This window comes from Peromyscus eremicus, chromosome 16_21 (assembly GCF_949786415.1).
Source record: "Peromyscus eremicus chromosome 16_21, PerEre_H2_v1, whole genome shotgun sequence".
Lineage (NCBI taxonomy): Eukaryota > Metazoa > Chordata > Mammalia > Rodentia > Cricetidae > Peromyscus > Peromyscus eremicus.
In genome coordinates this window covers 15,575,038-15,593,888 of record NC_081432.1, presented here as the reverse complement: position 1 = coordinate 15,593,888, position 18,851 = coordinate 15,575,038, and the positions used below count along the sequence as shown (strand labels likewise).

The window sequence follows — 18,851 nt, the reverse complement described above, 5'->3', positions numbered from 1 at the left end:
GCATCAAAGACATACAAGGCTTACACAGACTTGGAACTATGCATGGAGACTCATCCTGCATGATTGTGACTGTTAAACATTAACAGTCCCAATTCCTTGTCACTATGAGATAAGTAAAAACGTAGTTTACTGATAGAAGTTTCTATAGGCATGCCACGTTTGGTTACAAAGCACACACATGCGCACACACACACATGCACACACACACATGCACGCACACACGCATGCACACACACACATGTACACACACATGCACACACACACACACACATGCACACACACACACGTTCTGTAATAATACATTTATATTTATATTCCATTAAGACGAGAGTACAAAATGAGATTGAAAGAAGGAAATCTAAACTCAAATTGAGACCCTGTGCAGTGTTAAAACACTGGTTAACAATAAAGTCACAGGAGATGGGACAAAAACACAAACTCAAGAGAAAGGCCAGACCACACGACAGGGCTCAGCTTGCAGGAATGCTGTGTGTTGGATGGCATTTGTATTAACTCCTGATAGCTACAGACATTTATAGTCTTCATTAAATATACACAGCAGAATTGTTGAAACAAGAATCTATTTGCAAAGAAAAATATTCTTAAAAACGCATACTGGAAAGTCACATTTGAGAATACCACAGATTTCTAGAAAAGAAAAAGTTAAGCGGGTGGTCTCCTCCCATCTCGAGGCGGCTCTCCTATGGCATAAGGCAGAGAAAAGTTCCATCTAAAATGCAGTGGGTCTAATACTGTCAGGTAGATGGAGAAGACTCCTTCAAGAAAGGAAGTCTAGGGTTCATTCACATGGAAATATGACTCTTAGGTCTAGGCAGGGACAACAAAATAACTTTAAAGTCTAGACAATGGAAACACAGGCGACGATCCCGCACAGAACCGCCATTCACCCTAGCTACTGATCTGACAGACATTCTTGAAATCACAGGCTACTGGTAAGATCTTTTATGGAAATATTTTTTATTCTAATATGCTATTTAGACATTTTTCCGATGTTGCAAAGCTGCCTGTTTATGATGATTACAAAAATCCTCCCCAAATACGGCTATCTGACAAGTCCTGAAGGGCAAAAGTGGACAGAACAAAGGCTTACGTCCCCAGCAATACCGAGCAGCAACTCCATAATCTCAATTTTCAAACGTACTTACTCCTCCTCCCAAATTACCTTTCTTGGATTTGGCTCCGATCTTCAGTTTGGACGGCCATGCAATCTGCGTGTGTGTCTCTTCCATGATCTGAGTCAGCAATTAAGAGAAAAAATATTGACTCAATTAAGAACTTGTATTTACAGATAAGATTTTTTCACACATAAAAAAATATTGTATTTTCATGTTTCTAGCTTTGTGTTGATACAACAGAATGAACTCAGCTTCAAACAATGCAAACTTTTTTTTTTAAAAGCTTGAGGGAGAAAAGGAGATATGTTTTTCTAAGCCCTTAATCTATTGAAAGTATCCAAGTCTGTGTTGTTCTCTCCCCGATTCCAGAGTTTTAACAGAAACAAGACCTAAAAGTACAGGGACAAGTAATTAAACCAGCTTGTTGCCAGGACCATCGGAGATGCTTATACTGAATAAAATTCACCCAAGCCCATCGTTAATACACCAGACATGATGCTTGTAACACAAAACTATGAGTTAAGCCATATTAAACGAAGATTTCCCACCACCATCACCACCCCAAATGAAACATCTCACTCTGGACACATTTGTATTTCATTAAAACTGATGAAACGTTTCTAAACACAGTACCCCTTCCTAAAGCTGTATTTCCCAGCATCCTTCACGTGGGCCAAGATGGTGTTTACACTACAGTTCTTCTCACCCATACATGCAGATAATGCCAGCAGGAGAAATGGAACCAAGAGGAGCCTAGAGCATCAGGAGTGAGGGGGAGATGAAGAGCGGGCATCGGAAGCGAGGCAGGCCATGACTAGGCAGGCCGCCAGAGAAATCAAGACCCAACAACCCCAATAAAGTGGACATCGAATCCAAAAGGAAATCAGAGTCTCCAAGGCAAAGCGTCCCTCCTTCCTCAGTTCCACAGGACTGCTCACTCTGTAACATGAATGCACCCCAACCCAGGAATAAACAGCTTCTCGTAGCAACCATCAGTCATTACTCAAGACAAGCCGGGTTTTTTTGGTTTTGTTTTGTTTTTAATTTTGGTTTTTTGAGACTGGGTTTCTCTGTGTACTCCTGGAATTCTCTCTGTAGACCTGGCTAGCCTCAGAGATCTGCCTGCTTCTGCCTCCTAAGTGTTGGGATTAAAGGCCTGTGCCACCACGACAGGCCTTATTTTCTAATATGGTCTTAGCATTAACTAAATAAATCAACTCAATTGGTGAAGACAACTGAATCCATGAAGAGCACAATTAACAGAAATATTTCCTCCTTGGACCTGTGTACTAGGCATGACCAAATGGTTAATACACATCATCCATCACCGAGTCTCCTTCATCTAGGCATCAACTAGCTCACAGCAGATGTCTCAGGCTGGCAGCCTTCCCGTACATTCTGTCTGTCCATTGTCAGGGGTGTCAGGAGTTGGGCCAACATTTGAAGGTCCAAGAATCTGGCCTAGCAATTCAAATCTCTGATTTTCTGGAAAACCTAGTGGATCCCACACAAGGAATTCATGGCAGCACTTGGCTGGCACAGAGAGCAGCTGCCTGCTGTGGACTGGGCACGTGAACCCTCAGCTGCTCCAGAGCCCCACTGTGGCCCTGATGCTGAGGTCAAACATCACTTGTATGTTGCCGCTGACTTGTTTGTAGTGCTCACTGGTCGCCTGGCCCAGTGTCTACACTGCTGTTTTTCTTGGAAAAATATTTCTATTTAAGAGCAAGAAAACAAAAAGCAAGACCCACCATGGCCTTTGCTTGGTCTACATACTGATCTGACTCAGAAGGAAGGTGAGCCTCTTGCCCTCATACTGAGACCTGGTCCTTGCCTGCTCATCTTTACTAATTAACTAAGTTGCCATCAGCATGAATTTGGTAAGTTAACTCTACAATGTCATTATTTTATCATTCATATATATATGGAAAGAGTTCTCTGTTGTTTTGAGACAGGGTCTCACCTTTGTTGACCTCAAATCTGTGGTCTGCCTGCTTCAGCCTCCCAAGGGCTGTGATTACAGAGTGGGTGTGACACCTGAGCCCAACTCTACAGGAATATTAAAACATAAAATTTAAAAGGGGAGGGTGGCTCAGTGGTTAAGGGCACTTGCTGCTCTCTTGCAGAGGGCCTGAGTTCTGTTCCCAGCAACCACATGGTGGCTCACAACCATCCGTAGCCTCTGTGGGCGATGCACACACATGGTACACATAAATAAACACAGCAGAAAAGCCAAATATTTTTGTCTTTTAAAAAAAAATATTCCTTTTACTTTTGAGATTCTAATACAATTATATCATTCCCCCTTCCCTTTCTTCCCCCCTCACCCTCCCCTACATGCCTCCTTGCTCTCTTTCAAATGTACGATCTCTTTTTTCTTTGTTGTTACATCCCATATATGGAGACATATATATTCCTAAATATAGTCACAACAAATCTTTTCAAAAATAAATGAATAAATAATAAATAAAAAATTCTATCTTCTTCAACTGCCTCTACTCAGCTGTCCCGTAGATGTCCCCTCTGGGCTTCCCCACTTCAGGACCTGCCAATGGTCTCTCTTCCAAACTGTTCATGTCCAAGCTCCCTCTCACACTCAGCCTTCAGGTCTCACCTGCTCAAGGTACCATTCCCCCCATCCTTACATCACCCAGCTGGAATCATTCCTACTCCTTGCTAGACTCGATTCCTTTCTTATGCTTATGTCAAGCAAACATCCTCTTGCCTTCTGGATTTACTAGTTCAGTTTGAAAAATAAAAAGTATGCCCACTGCTCTGCACACAGCAAGTGCCAGTCATGTCTGGACAAATGACTTTAATAATGTCCTAATCTAGTTATCCACCTGGAGTCGGGTGTCACCTCTCTGTCTCATTTTCCATCTCTGGAAAATTATTTGTTAAATCTACTTCTAGAGTGGTCACAAGGACTTGAGGAGATAGATGGAATCCTGACCCAGGAAATGCTTCCTGGTGCTGAGCGCTATCAGAAAGGGTACAGAAACAGTCCCTCACATAGGAGGAGTGCACAAGGGGAAGTCAAAATGACACGGGGAAAGAGCATCTTTCAGCACAGGTGAGAGACTCTGAGTCTAAGAATATGCCACCAGGAAGGAGACAGATTCCTACCATCCACATATAGAGGTAAGTCCCCAAACAGACGCAGACCAAGACCATGAGGCTCCTGTGACTGGCTATCATTTGCTAATGATGACTGACCACCAGGTAAGAAGCTAAGCAGGACGGAGCAACTTACTCCACTTCTGGGGAGTTAGAAGCTTCCCTTAAGAGCTTATCGGTTAAGCTGATAACTCAAGCCAGTCTCTTCAGGGATGGCAGGGCATGCTCTAAAGGTATCTCAGCAGAGCTGGCAGCAGGAAAGCCAGGGGGAGGGACAAAGGGGTTCAGGAAGCCTAGCACGATTCACAGAAGAAGTGCCAGAGAGATGGGGCTGACACCAGCACACGAAGCAGCCCCAAGGATGTGCATGCAGCTAGCTACGCAAAAAGGTGTCCTAAGTGGAGCAAAGGAGGACTGGAAAAGATGAACTCAGGAAGATGAGGGGAATGGAAGACACTACAAGCCCCTCGGCAAAGAACATGAACATCTCAGTCTCAGGAGGAAAAAGAAAACATCTGAAGTGACTTCTAGAAAAATGATTCTAGGTTGTTTTGTTTTCTGGTGTGTGTGTGTGTGTGTGTGTGTGTGTGTGTGTGTGTGTGTGAGAGAGAGAGAGAGAGAGAGAGAGAGAGAGAGAGAGAGAGAGAGAGAGAGAGAGAGAGAGAGAAAGAGAGAGAGAGACTTTTGCTGTGCCTATTTCTATGTACCACACAACCAAAGCCCAAAGAACAAACTGCTGACTCCAATTCACCTTCTATAAACATAAAAGAAGCATTTTTTTTTTTTTTAATTACAGGGATAGGAAAAAAATTTTGTGGCTTTACAGTGGGTGGAAACACTGACTTCTCTTCAAGAGAGTCTCATGTGTTTCCCGAAGTCATTTAGTTACTACAAACTTGACCAGGAAGTCACTTCCCAGAAACCTGCTGGGAGCCTTAGTTCGAATGTAAGTCAATACTCCGCCAAAACGTTCAGTCTCCATCCAAGGACTAATTGGATTAAGTGGCTAATTCTGACCATCTCTCTCCCAGAAGGATGCTGGTGTCTTCAGCTGTGTGAAAACTGACCTCAAAGTTGGGAAACAGCCTAAAATGCCTCTTGCTTCCTTGTGGAAATAAAACTATAAATACCATTGTGTCAGCTAAGCTACAGAATGCAAAGGTATGCCAAGCCACAAAACCTTGGAAGAGAAACATGCTTAAGAAAAAGAAAAGAAAAACAAACCTGAAAGTGAGTTCAAGATAGATTGTGTGTGTGTGCATGTGTATGTATGTGTGTGTGTGTGTGTGTGTGTGTGTGTGTGTGTGTGTGTGTGTCTATGGAGGTCAGAGGTCAACATCAGATTCCATCTTCTATCAATCCCCACCTTTTATTTTTCATTTACCTATTTTGTGTGCACAGGTGGTGGAGGGTGGTACACCCATCACGGTGAGTGTCTGGAGGTCTGATTACAACTTTCAGGAGTTGGTTCTCCCGATCAATCAAGTGTGTCTCTCCTTCCATCAAGTGAGCTCAGGCCAACAGACTTGGTGACAAGCACCTCTGCCTGCAGAGCCATCTTGCTGGCCCTCTGCCTTACTTTTGAGACAGAGTCTCTCACGGCGCCTAGAACTCACCAATTTATGAAGAATTTCTGGCCACGAAGGTCCAAGGATTCGATTGTACACCCCGCCCCCCAGCACTGAGGTCACAGATGCATGCCACTATGCCCAGCTTTCTACGTGAGTGCTAAGTGTCCAACTCAGGTGCTCACACTTGTGCAGTAAGCGCATTACCAACTGAGCTGTCTCCCTAGCGCCGAGATCTGGGTTCTTAAAATACTAATATTGCTTATTTCCACCTTCCTAAAACTCAAAGAATAAACACCGCATTGTGAATAACTTTCGGTGACTATTAAATCATGCCTTAAATTATTTTTTGAGACCAAGTTTCACTTTTTAGCCCAGGCTGGCTTCAAGTTCTTGATTCTCCTGCCTCAGCCCCTCAAATTTGGGGTTCCTGGAATTACAGGTATGCAACATCATGGCCAGCACACCATGAAGTTTTCAGAGACTCATTCTGACTTAAGTCAGCTCCCTTATAACATGAAGAAATCCTCCATGATATGACAAAAGAGGAGATTTTGAAAAGGCCATCGAAGGCAGCTATGTTCAGCCTGTTTCTGGTGGGCCACATGCATTACAGGATGGCTGTAGATGTGACCCCACACATCCACAGGTGGTGTCCTCTGCTAGGTCAAAAGACTGACACTCCAAATTCCAAACATAACCATCTGTGTGGCTGGAGTTTTCTCCAGTCCTGCCTGGCCCACAGTCAGGACAAATCTCTCTCACCCGCCAGTCCTGCAGCCGCTCAGACCCAACCAAGTAAACACAGAGACTTATATTGCTTACAAACTGTATGGCCGTGGCAGGCTTCTTGTGATCTAGTTCTTTTATCTTAAACTAACCCATATCTATTAGTCTATAAGTTGCCATGTGGCTCGTGGCTTACCAGTAGTACCTTACATCTTGCTTTTCACGGCAGCGGCGGCTTGCAGCCTCTCTCTGCCTCAGCCTTCCACTTTCCATCATTCTCTTCTCTGCTTGTCCCGCCTATACTTCCTGCCTGGCTACTGGCCAATCAGCATTTATACAGAGCGATATCCACAGTACATCTGAATAAATAACTTATAAGTTTCTGTTAGGCTTACTATGTTCATCACTTATAGAATATAAATAATACAAAAAATTGAGTCACAACTCAATTATTATACTACTATCAGGTTTGGTGGATAGCAAATATTTATAGCAAAAAAATATTATTCCTAAGAGTATCAATTTTCACCATATGAATTAAAATATGGAGAGGACATGCTAGCTAGGTACATACAAAACCACTCACTTTAACTTCCTAATTCATATGTACATTTTCACTTCTTTATTGACTGAGAATTTCCTACATACATAAAACCCTCCAATTCCTCCTCTATACCCGCATCACTTCCCTCCTCCCAAATCCATGTGTTCTCTTTATGTCCTCTTAGGTTGCCTGTGTGTACATGTAGGACCATCTATGGGAGCCTGAGCTGCCTTTCAGGGGCTGGATGCTTGAAGAAAACTGAGTCGCCCTTCCCCATCTGCAGTCCCACGACTTCCGCCTCTTACAATCTTCCTGTCCCCTCTTCCGCAAAGATTGCTGAGCCCTGGGGGAAGGGTAGGTGATACAGATATCCCATTTAGAGCTGTGCACTCCACTGTCTCTTGCTCTCTGCGAGCTTTAACAGTTTAGGTCTCTGCATCAATCACTATTCACTGCAAAAAGTAAAAATCAAACGCAAAATGGTCCTCTGATGAGGGCCGAGAGATGGACTTAAGAACTTAGGGGGCAGTTTATTACTATGTCCATTTAGCAGAATAAGAGCGCTAAGTTCCTCCCTCAGTCCTATGACCTAGCCAGCCATGGGTGTGAGCCCAGTTAACAGGCATAGGGTGCAGATAAAAACACATGCTCCTGTTTAAATCTTTATAAACAAGGAGTTATGTTCCATCCCCCGAGACTGGTGCCTCACTTTCCTACACTATAAGAATCCTTAATAAATAGGAAATTACATGTCTCTGTTTTGGCTGAAGTTTATGAGGGGGTGAGTGGAGATTTAGGCGGGAAGAGGTGGTAATATTTATACTGAAAAAAAAATTGGGGGGGGGGGTTTCAAGAAAGGGTTTCTCTGTGTAGCTTTGGAGCCTGTCCTGGAACTCACTCTGTAGCCCAGGCTGGCCTCGAACTCACAGAGATCTGCCTGCCTCTGCCTCCCCAGTGCTGGGATTAAAGACATGCGCCACCACCGCCTGGCAAATATTTTTTAACTGTTTGGAAATTTCCACCAATTATTTTTTTTTTTTTTATTTCAGAGATTTACAACAAACTACATAATTTTACCACCCTAAAATAAACTGCTAAAGTTAGAACAAAATAAGCAAGCATAATCTTATCAAGTTCTTCAAGTGTCTGATTAAAAAAAAAAAAAAAGCCATTCCAGTTAAAGTCTACAGTGCTCATCGCAGATTTCCCCCATCTCCAGGAAATTTCAATTTGTATGCCACGAAGAAGGAGGCGTCACGAAACTTCCCATTTTGCAAGTTTGCAGCAATTACAGGATAATACATTACAGGTGAAGGCATCCCGTGCCAAACCAAGAACAGTCAGTCTACCAACTTGTTTATTTCACCAGAGCCTCCCACCCAGGCGAAAAGTTGAAAGTCCACAGATGAGTAATCAGCACCTGAGACCAACTCAAGGCAAGTTAGGTTTACGCCAACTTTACTTGAGATGTGTATTCTCGGGCCAGGCAAAGAACACTGGACTCCCTAACTGGAAACCTCTACTCCAATCCATTCAACACTCACCCAATGGCTACCAGCTGGGTGCCACCTCCAGCCTGCTTCTTGGAAAGACCAACATGTCTGTGCACCACGACCCTCGTATCACTAGAGAAGCAATCTGCCCACATGAAGGAGACTGTTTCCCTAGTTGTTACACGTAGGAAGTGATTGAAAGTTAGTTTCCCTCACGTCACTCCATGAAGGAAGCCAAGCAAGAGAAGAGGAGAACATAGTAAACTCTTACAGGACGGTTGTCTGAAAGCTAAAAATGTTTATTTTGCTGGGACATTAGAGGGTCCCGTTGGCTTCCTCTTAAACCAAGATATCTATTTGGTTCTTCATGCCATTGTTGCCTCTCACATTCCTAGTGTTCATACACCCTTCTTGATTCTGCTTCATATAATAACCGTATAGATATATATGACTTCTGAAACCTATCTGCAGTTGAAGAAATCAGAATTCATAGTTTTAGGGGCAGAGTACGCAGTCAAGTCCCAGCTACAATCAAAATCGTGTGGTTCTTCCTGCCTGGCTTGGAATCTGGAGGCCAGAAGAAGGTATTGAACCTCAGAACCTAAAGTTACAGGCAGTTGTGAGCCACCAAGTGGGTGCTGGGAACTGAACCCAGGTTCTCTCCAAAAGCTGCTGGGGCTGGGACTGAAGAGATGGCTCAGTGGTTAAGGGCACTGGCAGCTTTTGGCCTCCTCGGCCACCATACACACATGGTGCCCAGACATAGTTACAGGCAAAGCAACCGCATACACGAAATAAATAAAACTTTTATGAAAGAAAATTTTTTATATATAAAATGGGATTCTGTTTGCTATGTTTAATGCTATGGAGACTCTCTGACATTTAAGCAGTATGTAACTGTAGCACGTACCATGTGTCATGTAATACATTTTGATGTATTTCCCTAGGAATACTGTACACAGCTTTCATTTCTACTATCATGCACAGAAGTTTTTAATTAAATAAAACCCCCCAGACCCTCTCCTCTACAAACACCAGCAGTGACAAATTATAAGAGGCTTCAGCAAGTTTTACTAAATATTAATCTTCAGAGAATAAAGCCAAAACATTCTGCCAAGTAAAACTTATAAGCTGAATTTCTAAAACTCACTGCAAACTGAAATGCTGCACACCCACCTCATTCAACCAATTGTTGGAGGGCCTTTAAATGTGGCAAGCGCTTCCATATATACTAATTTTTAGATCTTTTCATTTAGTAACACTAACAATTACCTACTTATTCATATGCATCATTCAGGAAACTACTGTCACACTTTCAGAAATGTGATTTCGAGGCTAGAGAGATAGCTTAGAGGTTAAGAGCACCGACTGCTCTTCCAGAGGTCCTGAGTTCAATTCCCAGCACCTACATGGTGGCTCACAACCATCAGTAATGAGATCTGGCACCCTCTTCTGTATTATGTAATCAATAAATAAATCTTAAAAAAAAAAAAAAGAAATGTGATTTCGTTGTTAGTATAGAAGCAAGCTCATGACCACTCTGAAGTGTTTTCGTCATTATACAAACCGTTAACTACTCCCTCAGTAACATGTGGCTTTCTACAGATTTTATTCTCTTATTTTAAAACTTATGAAATTCTAAAATGAAACTTAGTAACTGTTCACATCAACACCTAGGCATCATCTTATCTTAGAGCCCTCCTGTTGGTGGGGTTAAATGAACTCATGGTAAGGTTCATCTTGAGTTTCTAGACTCTTCTTCGGTCTGACCTGTAAGCATATTGAACAAGGCACATCTACCCATCTTGGGGGGGAGGCCCCTTTCATAACTTCCTAGGTACTAAACAGCCCAACACAAGCCATGTGCGTGAACAAGAGTGGTAACTGAGCCCGGGAAACAGTAGCATCCATAAAGCCGAGTTTTCCCAAATAGGAGACTTCCTATTCGGCTGCATCTGCACCAAGGTCTTCCATGAAATGCACTTTCCATAAAATAGAAATGACGTAGGGAAGCTCACTGTGACCACTGAATTTCAAGACTCTTTTCATCCATGGAAAACCTCAAGGTCACATTCAAAACACTGAATTTGTTGGGGGGGGGGGGAACCACTTGAGTGGAAAGTAACTTTTACATCAACTTCCTAAGCTCATTCAGTGATACTCAAAAGGTCCCAGGAGCGGACTCACTACAGAGAGAAGGCAAGCTTGAAAATTCCCTATTATGTAAGTCTGTGCACCTGGTCCCATACACCAGTATCCATCAGAGCTCCTGCAGTGAGGTGAAACCTCCTTCTCTTCCAAATTAAAGACTGAGGGAATCTTCCAGAAGAATTTTTTTTTTACATCTAATCTGAACACTTGAACAGCTGTATGTTTCCTTAAGAAGTGGAAGATCATAAAATGCTTGACTCTGTATAAACTGTTTGCTAGCAATGTTTAACATATTGTACTCTAAAAAAGGTCATTTACACTAAGCTGGGATACATTACTGAGCATGTGGTATGCGCGCACATGCACACACACACACACACACACACACACACACACACACAGCACCCCCATAGGCTACTAGGTACATAAACTGACCTCCACTCCAATGGTAAGACCTTCTGAGGCAGGCTGTATCCCCACCTAACCCTTGGGAAAAGAAAGGGCATGGAACTATGGGTCAGGAATGTTCCTCAGTCTTGGCTTTGCCTATAAGTCATCTCCCTGTCACTCCATCTCCTCAGAGGCTAAATCAGAAGGACTCAATTGACACTCAAAGGCAAATCTGACCTTCCAGGTGTGGTAACAGTAGTCAGACTATCTACCTATCAGCCTGCTGCTTTGCCTTAAAAAGGTGGAGAAGGAAAGGTGGGAGGGAGGGAGAGAGGAAGGGGGGAGAGAGGGAGGGAAGGAGGAAGGGGGGAGGGAGGGAGAGAGGAAGGAGAGGTGGAGATGGAGAGGGAGAGGGAGAACAAACTTGAAAGTTGTTTTTATACTAGATAATGCATCTCATTTTGAAAAGTCCTAAACAGCGAAGGCAAAACTACTTTGTAAGACAGGGCAGAAAGACCCTAAGGGCCAGAGGATCAGGGAGTTTGCTGTGAAATTGTGTCTCCTAGTAATGTCAGGAGCTATACCCATAAAGTCTCACCAACATGACTGTCCAAATGTGAGCTGAGCAAGGGCACCCACAGACATGGATGAGAGAAAGACCCTAAGAGGCCTCATCCCTAGACCGAGAACTACAGGCAAGTAAGGAATGCTGAGAGAGAGAAACAGTCTTCCCCAGGGATCAACCAACTGTTGATCCAATACCAAATGGTCAGCCCTGAAAACTTACACATACGAGCAACATCATACAGACTGAGCAGGCTATATTTAGGAGTGTGTGTGTGTGTGTGTGTGTGTGTGTATTATGTATATGTATATATATATATATATATATATGTATTAGGAATATATATGTATGTGTATATATATGTATACACACATACACACACACACACACATACCAACAATTACTGAAAAAGAAGAGGCCATGAATCTGAAAGAGACAAAGGAGGCATTTAATTTTAAAAATAAAATAAATAATAGAAGAGATAAAAAAAAATGGAAGGAGTGAAAAAATCCACTCTGAAGCACTAACCCTAGGCCAGATGGATTCGGTCTAATTAAAACAGGCAGAGTTGGCCTGTCTGGCTGTAAGGGCCTGTTCTTCCTCGCCTGCTGGGGACAGCCATACTTGTTTATCTGACATACCTCAATTCTGCTTCCCTTAGCCCAGCCTGATTCTAAAGGTGCCCTGAGAAACAGTCACCATATACATCTAAAAAGAAGAAAGGAAAGAAGGAAGGAAGAAAAGGAGGAAAGAAGGAAGGGAAGAAGGGAGAGAGGGAGGGAGGAAAAAAGGAAGGAAGGAAGGAAGGAAGGAAGGAAGGAAGGAAGGAAGGAAGGAAGGAAGGAAGGAAGGAAGGACAAGACAGACTTCCTACACACTAGCGATCTGCCCCAGAATCACGCCTTTCCCACCCTTTCTTCTGCCATGTGATGGGGAACTCACATTTACATTTACTTTTGTCTGTAAAGCCTGCGCAAGGGTTGCTCTGCTTTAGTGCTCACGCCACGACCCGCCCAGAGCACAGCCTTCCCCCCAGAACTCCTTAAATCTATCTTGTCATTTGTGAATTCTGTCACCAGCAGTGAGTGCATGGCTGCAGACCTGGAGTCAAGAATTCAGAGGGGGAGAGGATTTCATTTCCTCTCTGGAACTCCACCACTGCCTCCCAAGCCAAAGCTGGCCACTCGCTGCCCCAGCATCCCTAAAGCGGAAGTCTGTCCTTTCTTCCTCCGGCTCTTCATGGACTTCTGGGCTGAATGGTATTTTCCAAATATGGTCTCTTCAAACCCAGGCTCTAAGCACCAGGTTGTCACAGGTATTTCTGAGGCAAATGTTAAAAGTGCCAGCTCACTCCATCCCCTATTATCACTGCCGCTCTTTCCAATAGTATTTTTATTTTTAAATCTTACTAAGTATATTAAGGTACAGTTATATCTGGCTATCCAACTGACCCTACTGCTAGAAACACGAGTTTCATATGGGACCCTCTCAGACCACCCCTGCCTGCGCCCTCACCCACCTCTATGCTGCAGGGAACATAGGTCAAAAATCATGGGCTTCCTTTTCTCTAGCCAAAATTTTAAAATGGCACGTGTTGCTGAATGACTTGGTAAATTTTTACATTTCTGGTGAGGCTCACAGTCACAAAATTTGTTACCAAAAACCATTTTGAGCAAATGAGATACTATCAAAGTTCCTCTTGCTTTAAATGATTTTTAAAATATTTATGAGAGGTAACCATTAGCCAAGCTGCTTTCTTAAATCCCAGGAGCCTAAGAGGGAAGATTTGCACACCTACCCCCACCCCAACTCTTTCCCCACCATGAAGGGAAGGGCTCCTGGTGGCTCGGGGTGATAAGAAACACCACAAAAACAAAACAAAACAAAAAACAAACACAGAAACAAAAAATCAACCTTCTCGTACTCATCTTAAGGTGGCGGTAGCTGGTCAAATATGAAGCTTGTGCTGCAAATCACAGTAACCATAGCAACACATTTCAAAGCCTCCTCCATCACTGACAATACTGACAAGTTCCCCACCTTAAGGACCTGAAGGAAAAGGAAAGCAGCTATTTGTGAGCACAGGTGGACTGTCCTCCATGAGAACTGTGTGCTTGGTATATATTTCCTAGCAGAGCATCTGTCTTACTTTTTTTGGCTGCTATGACAAAATACCGTAACAAAAGCAACTCAAGGAAGAGAGAGTTTACTTCTGACTCAGATTGCCAACTAAGATTAGTCATGACAGCATCCCTAATCAGAAAACATAAAATCCGCAGTGCACCAAAATCCAAAACATTCAGTCATTTTAAAAAAAAATTGATTGGTGGGATTTATAATTTTTTGATTATCAGATGAGGGATTTTCAACTAGAATTGATTTGATAAACCTAAATCTCTGTGGTGCTCTGAATAAGAATGACGCCCATAAATTCATCTATTTAAATGCTTAGTCACCAGGGAGTGGTACCACTCAAGAAGAATTAGAAGATGTGGCCTTGTTGGAAGAAGTGTGTGGGCTTTGAGTTCAAAAGCCCAAGCCAGGCCCTGTGGCTCTCTCTCTCTTTTCCTGCCGCCTGCGGATGCAAATGTAGAATTCTCAGCTCCTTCTCCAGCACCATGTCTGCATACATGCTACCATGCTTCCCACCATGCTGATAATGGACTAGACCTCTGAAACTTAAGCCAGTAGCCCCAATTAAATGCTTTCTTTCTTTTATAAGAGTTATTGTGGTCATGATGTCTCTTCGCAATAACAGAATACTAAAATAAGACAACCACCACTGTTCTTTAACAAACAATACTTCACATTTACTTTAAAAAAAATAAACACAAGACATAAAATGTAGGAACCACCATCAACAGACACCACAGTCAATGGAAACAGACCCCAAAATGCCAAGAGAAGATGTTTATTAAAAAAAATAGAACATGTTATCAAAATGTCAACAACATGTGTATAGGAGAGAGAGATTTTACCAGAGAGATGAACACTACTTAAGAGAGCCAACTGAAAAATTTCTGAAATGTATGACAAAATTACAGTTTAGGGAAGAATATTTACAAAACTCACAGCTGATAAAGAATTCTTATGCATTAATAAGCAAACCAACAGAGAAATACTGAACCAATACTTCACAAAAGAAACTAAGGATGGTCATTGTATACATGAAGGGGAAAAAAACATCCAATGACTTTGGTACTAGAAGAATGAAAATGGGTCACAAATCAGAAACTACAGCATGCCCACTAGAATGGCTAACACTAAAAAGACTGACACTATCAAGTGCTGGCAACGACATAAAACAACTGCAACTCTCATCTACTGCTGGTCCAAATTCAAATTTATCTATCTACTCCAGGGAGCAATTTGACATTTTCTCGTAAAATAAATCATGCTTAGTATACAATCCAAGAACCACAAGCTCCCATCTGAAAGAAATAAAAATCCATGTCCACACAAAAGCCTGTCTGTGGGTTGTAGGTCATAATAACCATAAACTGAAAGCAACTCAACTGCCCATCATCTGGAAGAAGTATTTTGAAGAATTAGGGTGGGCAAGAATGTTCAGCAGGTAAAGGTGCTTGCCAACAATTCTGACAAACCAACTTAGATCCCTACAATTCACAGTGGAAAAGCAGAAGCAACTCTGCAAAGTTGTGTGTGCCATGGCACAAGTGTTCACATACATACATGCACAAGAACAAAATAAATAATAAATGTAAATGTATAAATAAATACAAAAAGTGTACATTTATGTAATATACTACTACTCAGGAATGAAAACAATAAGCAGATGATATACCTAAGAATCTAAATCAGCAGTTCTCAGCCTGTAGGCATGACTTCTTTGGGGGTCAAATGACCCTTTCACAAGGGTCGTCTAAGACCTTAGGAAAATAGTTATTTACATTATGATTCATAACAGTAGCAAAATTATAGTTATGAAGTAGCAATGAAAATAATTTTATGGTTGAGAGGGTCACCACAACATGAGAAACTGTATGAAAGAGTAGCAGCATTAGGAAGGTTCCACAGATCTAGATGAATCTCTGAAGATTGAGTAAAATGGTGACAACAGACTACGTACTCTGTGTGTCTTAGTGTTACTATTCCATCACTATGCTGTGATGGAACACCATGACCAAAAGCAACTTGGGGAGGAAACTCACACTTCCACAGAACACCTTATCAACAAAAGCAGTGAGGGCAGGAACTCAAGCAGGACAGGAACCTACAGGCAGGAACTGATGCAGAGGCCATGGAGGGGTGCTGCTTACTGGCTTGACCTTCATGGCTTGCTCAGCCTGCTTTCTTATAGAACCCAGGCCCACCAGCCCAGGGGCAGCACCACCACAGTGGGCTGGACCCTCCCTTATCAATCACTAATTTATAAAGTGTTCTACAGCTGGATTTTATAGAGACATTTTCTCAGTTGAGGTTCCCTTCTATCAGATAACTCTAGCTTGTATCATATAGCCAGCACACTATGCTTTTCTATTAAAATGACAATTTGAAAAGCCAGGCATAGCTGTGTATGCCTGTAATCCTAGCACTTGGTGGTAGTGGTAAGGGAGATCCATAGATCCTGACAGTTCACTGGCATGCCAGTCAAGCCAACACAGATAGTGCCCAGTTCAGTGAGACCCTGCCTCCAGCCAACATAGATAGTGCCCAGTTCAGAGAGACTCTGCCTCCAGCCAACACAGATAGTTCCCAGTTCAGAGAGACCCTGCCTCCAGCCAACACAGATAGTTCCCAGTTCAGTGAGAGACCCTGCCTCCAGCCAACACATAGTGCCTAGTTCAGTGAGAGATCCTGCCTCAGAGGATAAGATAGAGATAAAGGATGATACTTGAATCCAGGAATTTTGGGGGGGCAGGGCGGGGAGTAGGACTTGATAAAGAAATAGCAGAGACCAGTTTATATCAGCTGCTGGTGGCTAGCAGGAGAGAAACTGTTCTTTCAAATAAAACTTTTTAATTTAATTTTTTCTTTCCTTAATTTACTGAGCAAATCCTGAGGGTTGATGATGTGGAAGGCACCATTCTGAACACTGTACACCAAAACTGCCTTTCACAAGTTCCCATCTCCAAAAGAGCAGTGATGAGTAACAACAATTTCATTTGAGTTTTCTATACACAACTAAGCATTCATAAAGTTCAATTATTTTTTCCATATTCCCATCAGATTGCTTAAAAAATACTCTATATTTTTCCTGATGACAGTGTATCTGTTTTTACGGTGAACCATATGGAAGTATGATATGCTTAATAAAATGGACCGTTCCTATATTTCCAAAGAGAAGGCCTAAGAGACAGGAAACCTGTGAAGCATCCTGTGCCATCATCACACCTCTTTGATCTAACACCGAAGACCAAGAGAGGGCTCACTTGGTATTCTTCCAAAGGACCAGAGTTCAGTCCCCAGCACCCATGTCAGGCAGGCAACTTACAACCACTTGTTTCTCCAGCTCCAAGGAATCCCATGTCCTCTTCTGGCCTCTGGGGTTGGTACCTGCACAAAATGTGGCCTACACTCATACACATAAATAAAAATAAAGATAAATCTTAAAAAATAAAATATAAATATAAATATTTAAAAAAATAAAATAAAAATAATAACTGGGCATCTAGCCAAGGCACTTGATATTTCTGGTGCATGTTCTTCACTTTTCAAGAGGTCATTTTCCAGATCCAAGCTGAAAGGTGTCCTTCATTGTTTAAATAGAGATGTGTGTGAGGGACACTTAGCTGACAGGTGGCTTCAGGTTGCTAATGAGAGGATGGAAGGCCGACACAGTCTGATACAGTCCCTGTCTCAGTCACTGGAAGGCATATGAAACTCCTTTAAATGTTCATCCCATTCGAGTGTTTAAGAATGGAATGATCAGAGGCTAGGAATGTAGCTCAGCAGAAGAGTCTAGCACACAGGAGGTGCTGGGTTCAAATCCCTAGTTTTGCATACATAAATAATTACCTTTTGTCTTAAACAAAAGATTATCTTTTATCTAAGAAGCTTTGAAAGATTTTAATTCCTACAGGTAATGTTAAGGCAAAGGTGCATATGCTGTGACCTCCTATGATCCTAATCTTTTTGTGTCAGCTACTGGGCACTTTACTTATTCTCACAGAAGATTCCCAGGACCCATGCTGATGGTATTTTGGTTTTTTTTAGGTTGGATTAAGTGTGGTGATATTGTGTTCCCCAAAATATTGTGCACCCTAATAAACTTATCTGGGGTCAGAGAACAGAACAGCCAGAAAATGGTGGCACACACACCTTTAATCCTAGCATTCCAGAGGCAGAGATCTGTCTGGAGCTCTGTGAGTTTAAAGCCATACTGGAAACAGCCAGGCATGGTGACTCATGCCTTTAATCCCAGGAAGTGATGGCAGGGAGCAAAAAGGTATTTAAGGCGTGAGGACCAGGTTAAGCTTTTAGGCTTTTAGCAGCAGTTAGCTGAGATTCATTCTGGATGAGAACTCAGAGGCTTCCAGTCTGAGGAAATAGGATCAGCTGAGGAACTGGCGAGGTGAGGAAGCTGTGGCTTGTTCTGCTTCTCTGATCTTCTAGCTTTAACCCAATACCTGGCCTTGGGTTTGATTTTATTAATAAGACCTTTTAAGATTCATGCTATAGATTAAGTCCATAGTCACTGAAGTCTGCTTCAGGTACATTGAATGAAGGAAACACACACACACACACACACACACACACACACACACACACACACACACACAAATCAATCCTTAGTCAAATGAGCAACACTGCAAACTTTTTCATTTTTGAGATGGGTCTCAAGTACCCCAGGCTAGCCTTGGACTTGCTGTGTATCTATCTGAGGATGACCTTGAACTCCCAATCCTCCTGTCTCTACCTCCCAAGGACTAAGGTTACACTTGAATATCACTACATTATTCTTAAAACTTTTTTTTAGTCTAAATTTCATCAGATTTGAAATCGGTATAAATTCAATAATACTTAATCCAATTTTAAGTGTATTTTAAAGTACTTAGTTACCTTCCAATGACTTCAATGATTTTCCACTACATAAGAAATTATGTAACATAAACTTGTGCCATACAATCTTTGCCGAAAGCTTGTGCCAGCAACTGAGTAAAACCTGAACACAGAGTATGTAGGTAACTCTATACC

At 42.3% G+C, this 18,851-nt stretch overlaps 1 protein-coding gene across 1 annotated transcript in view; it reads right to left on the bottom strand.

The window, feature by feature from the left end:
- Bicc1 (BicC family RNA binding protein 1) overlaps positions 1-18,851 on the bottom strand; it is a 235,937-nt gene that overhangs the window by 100,908 nt on the left and 116,178 nt on the right. Inside the window, exon 3 of the mRNA XM_059282001.1 lies at positions 1,184-1,253. Coding sequence (XP_059137984.1) covers positions 1,184-1,253 — 70 coding nt within the window. The remainder of the gene's footprint in view (positions 1-1,183; positions 1,254-18,851) is intronic.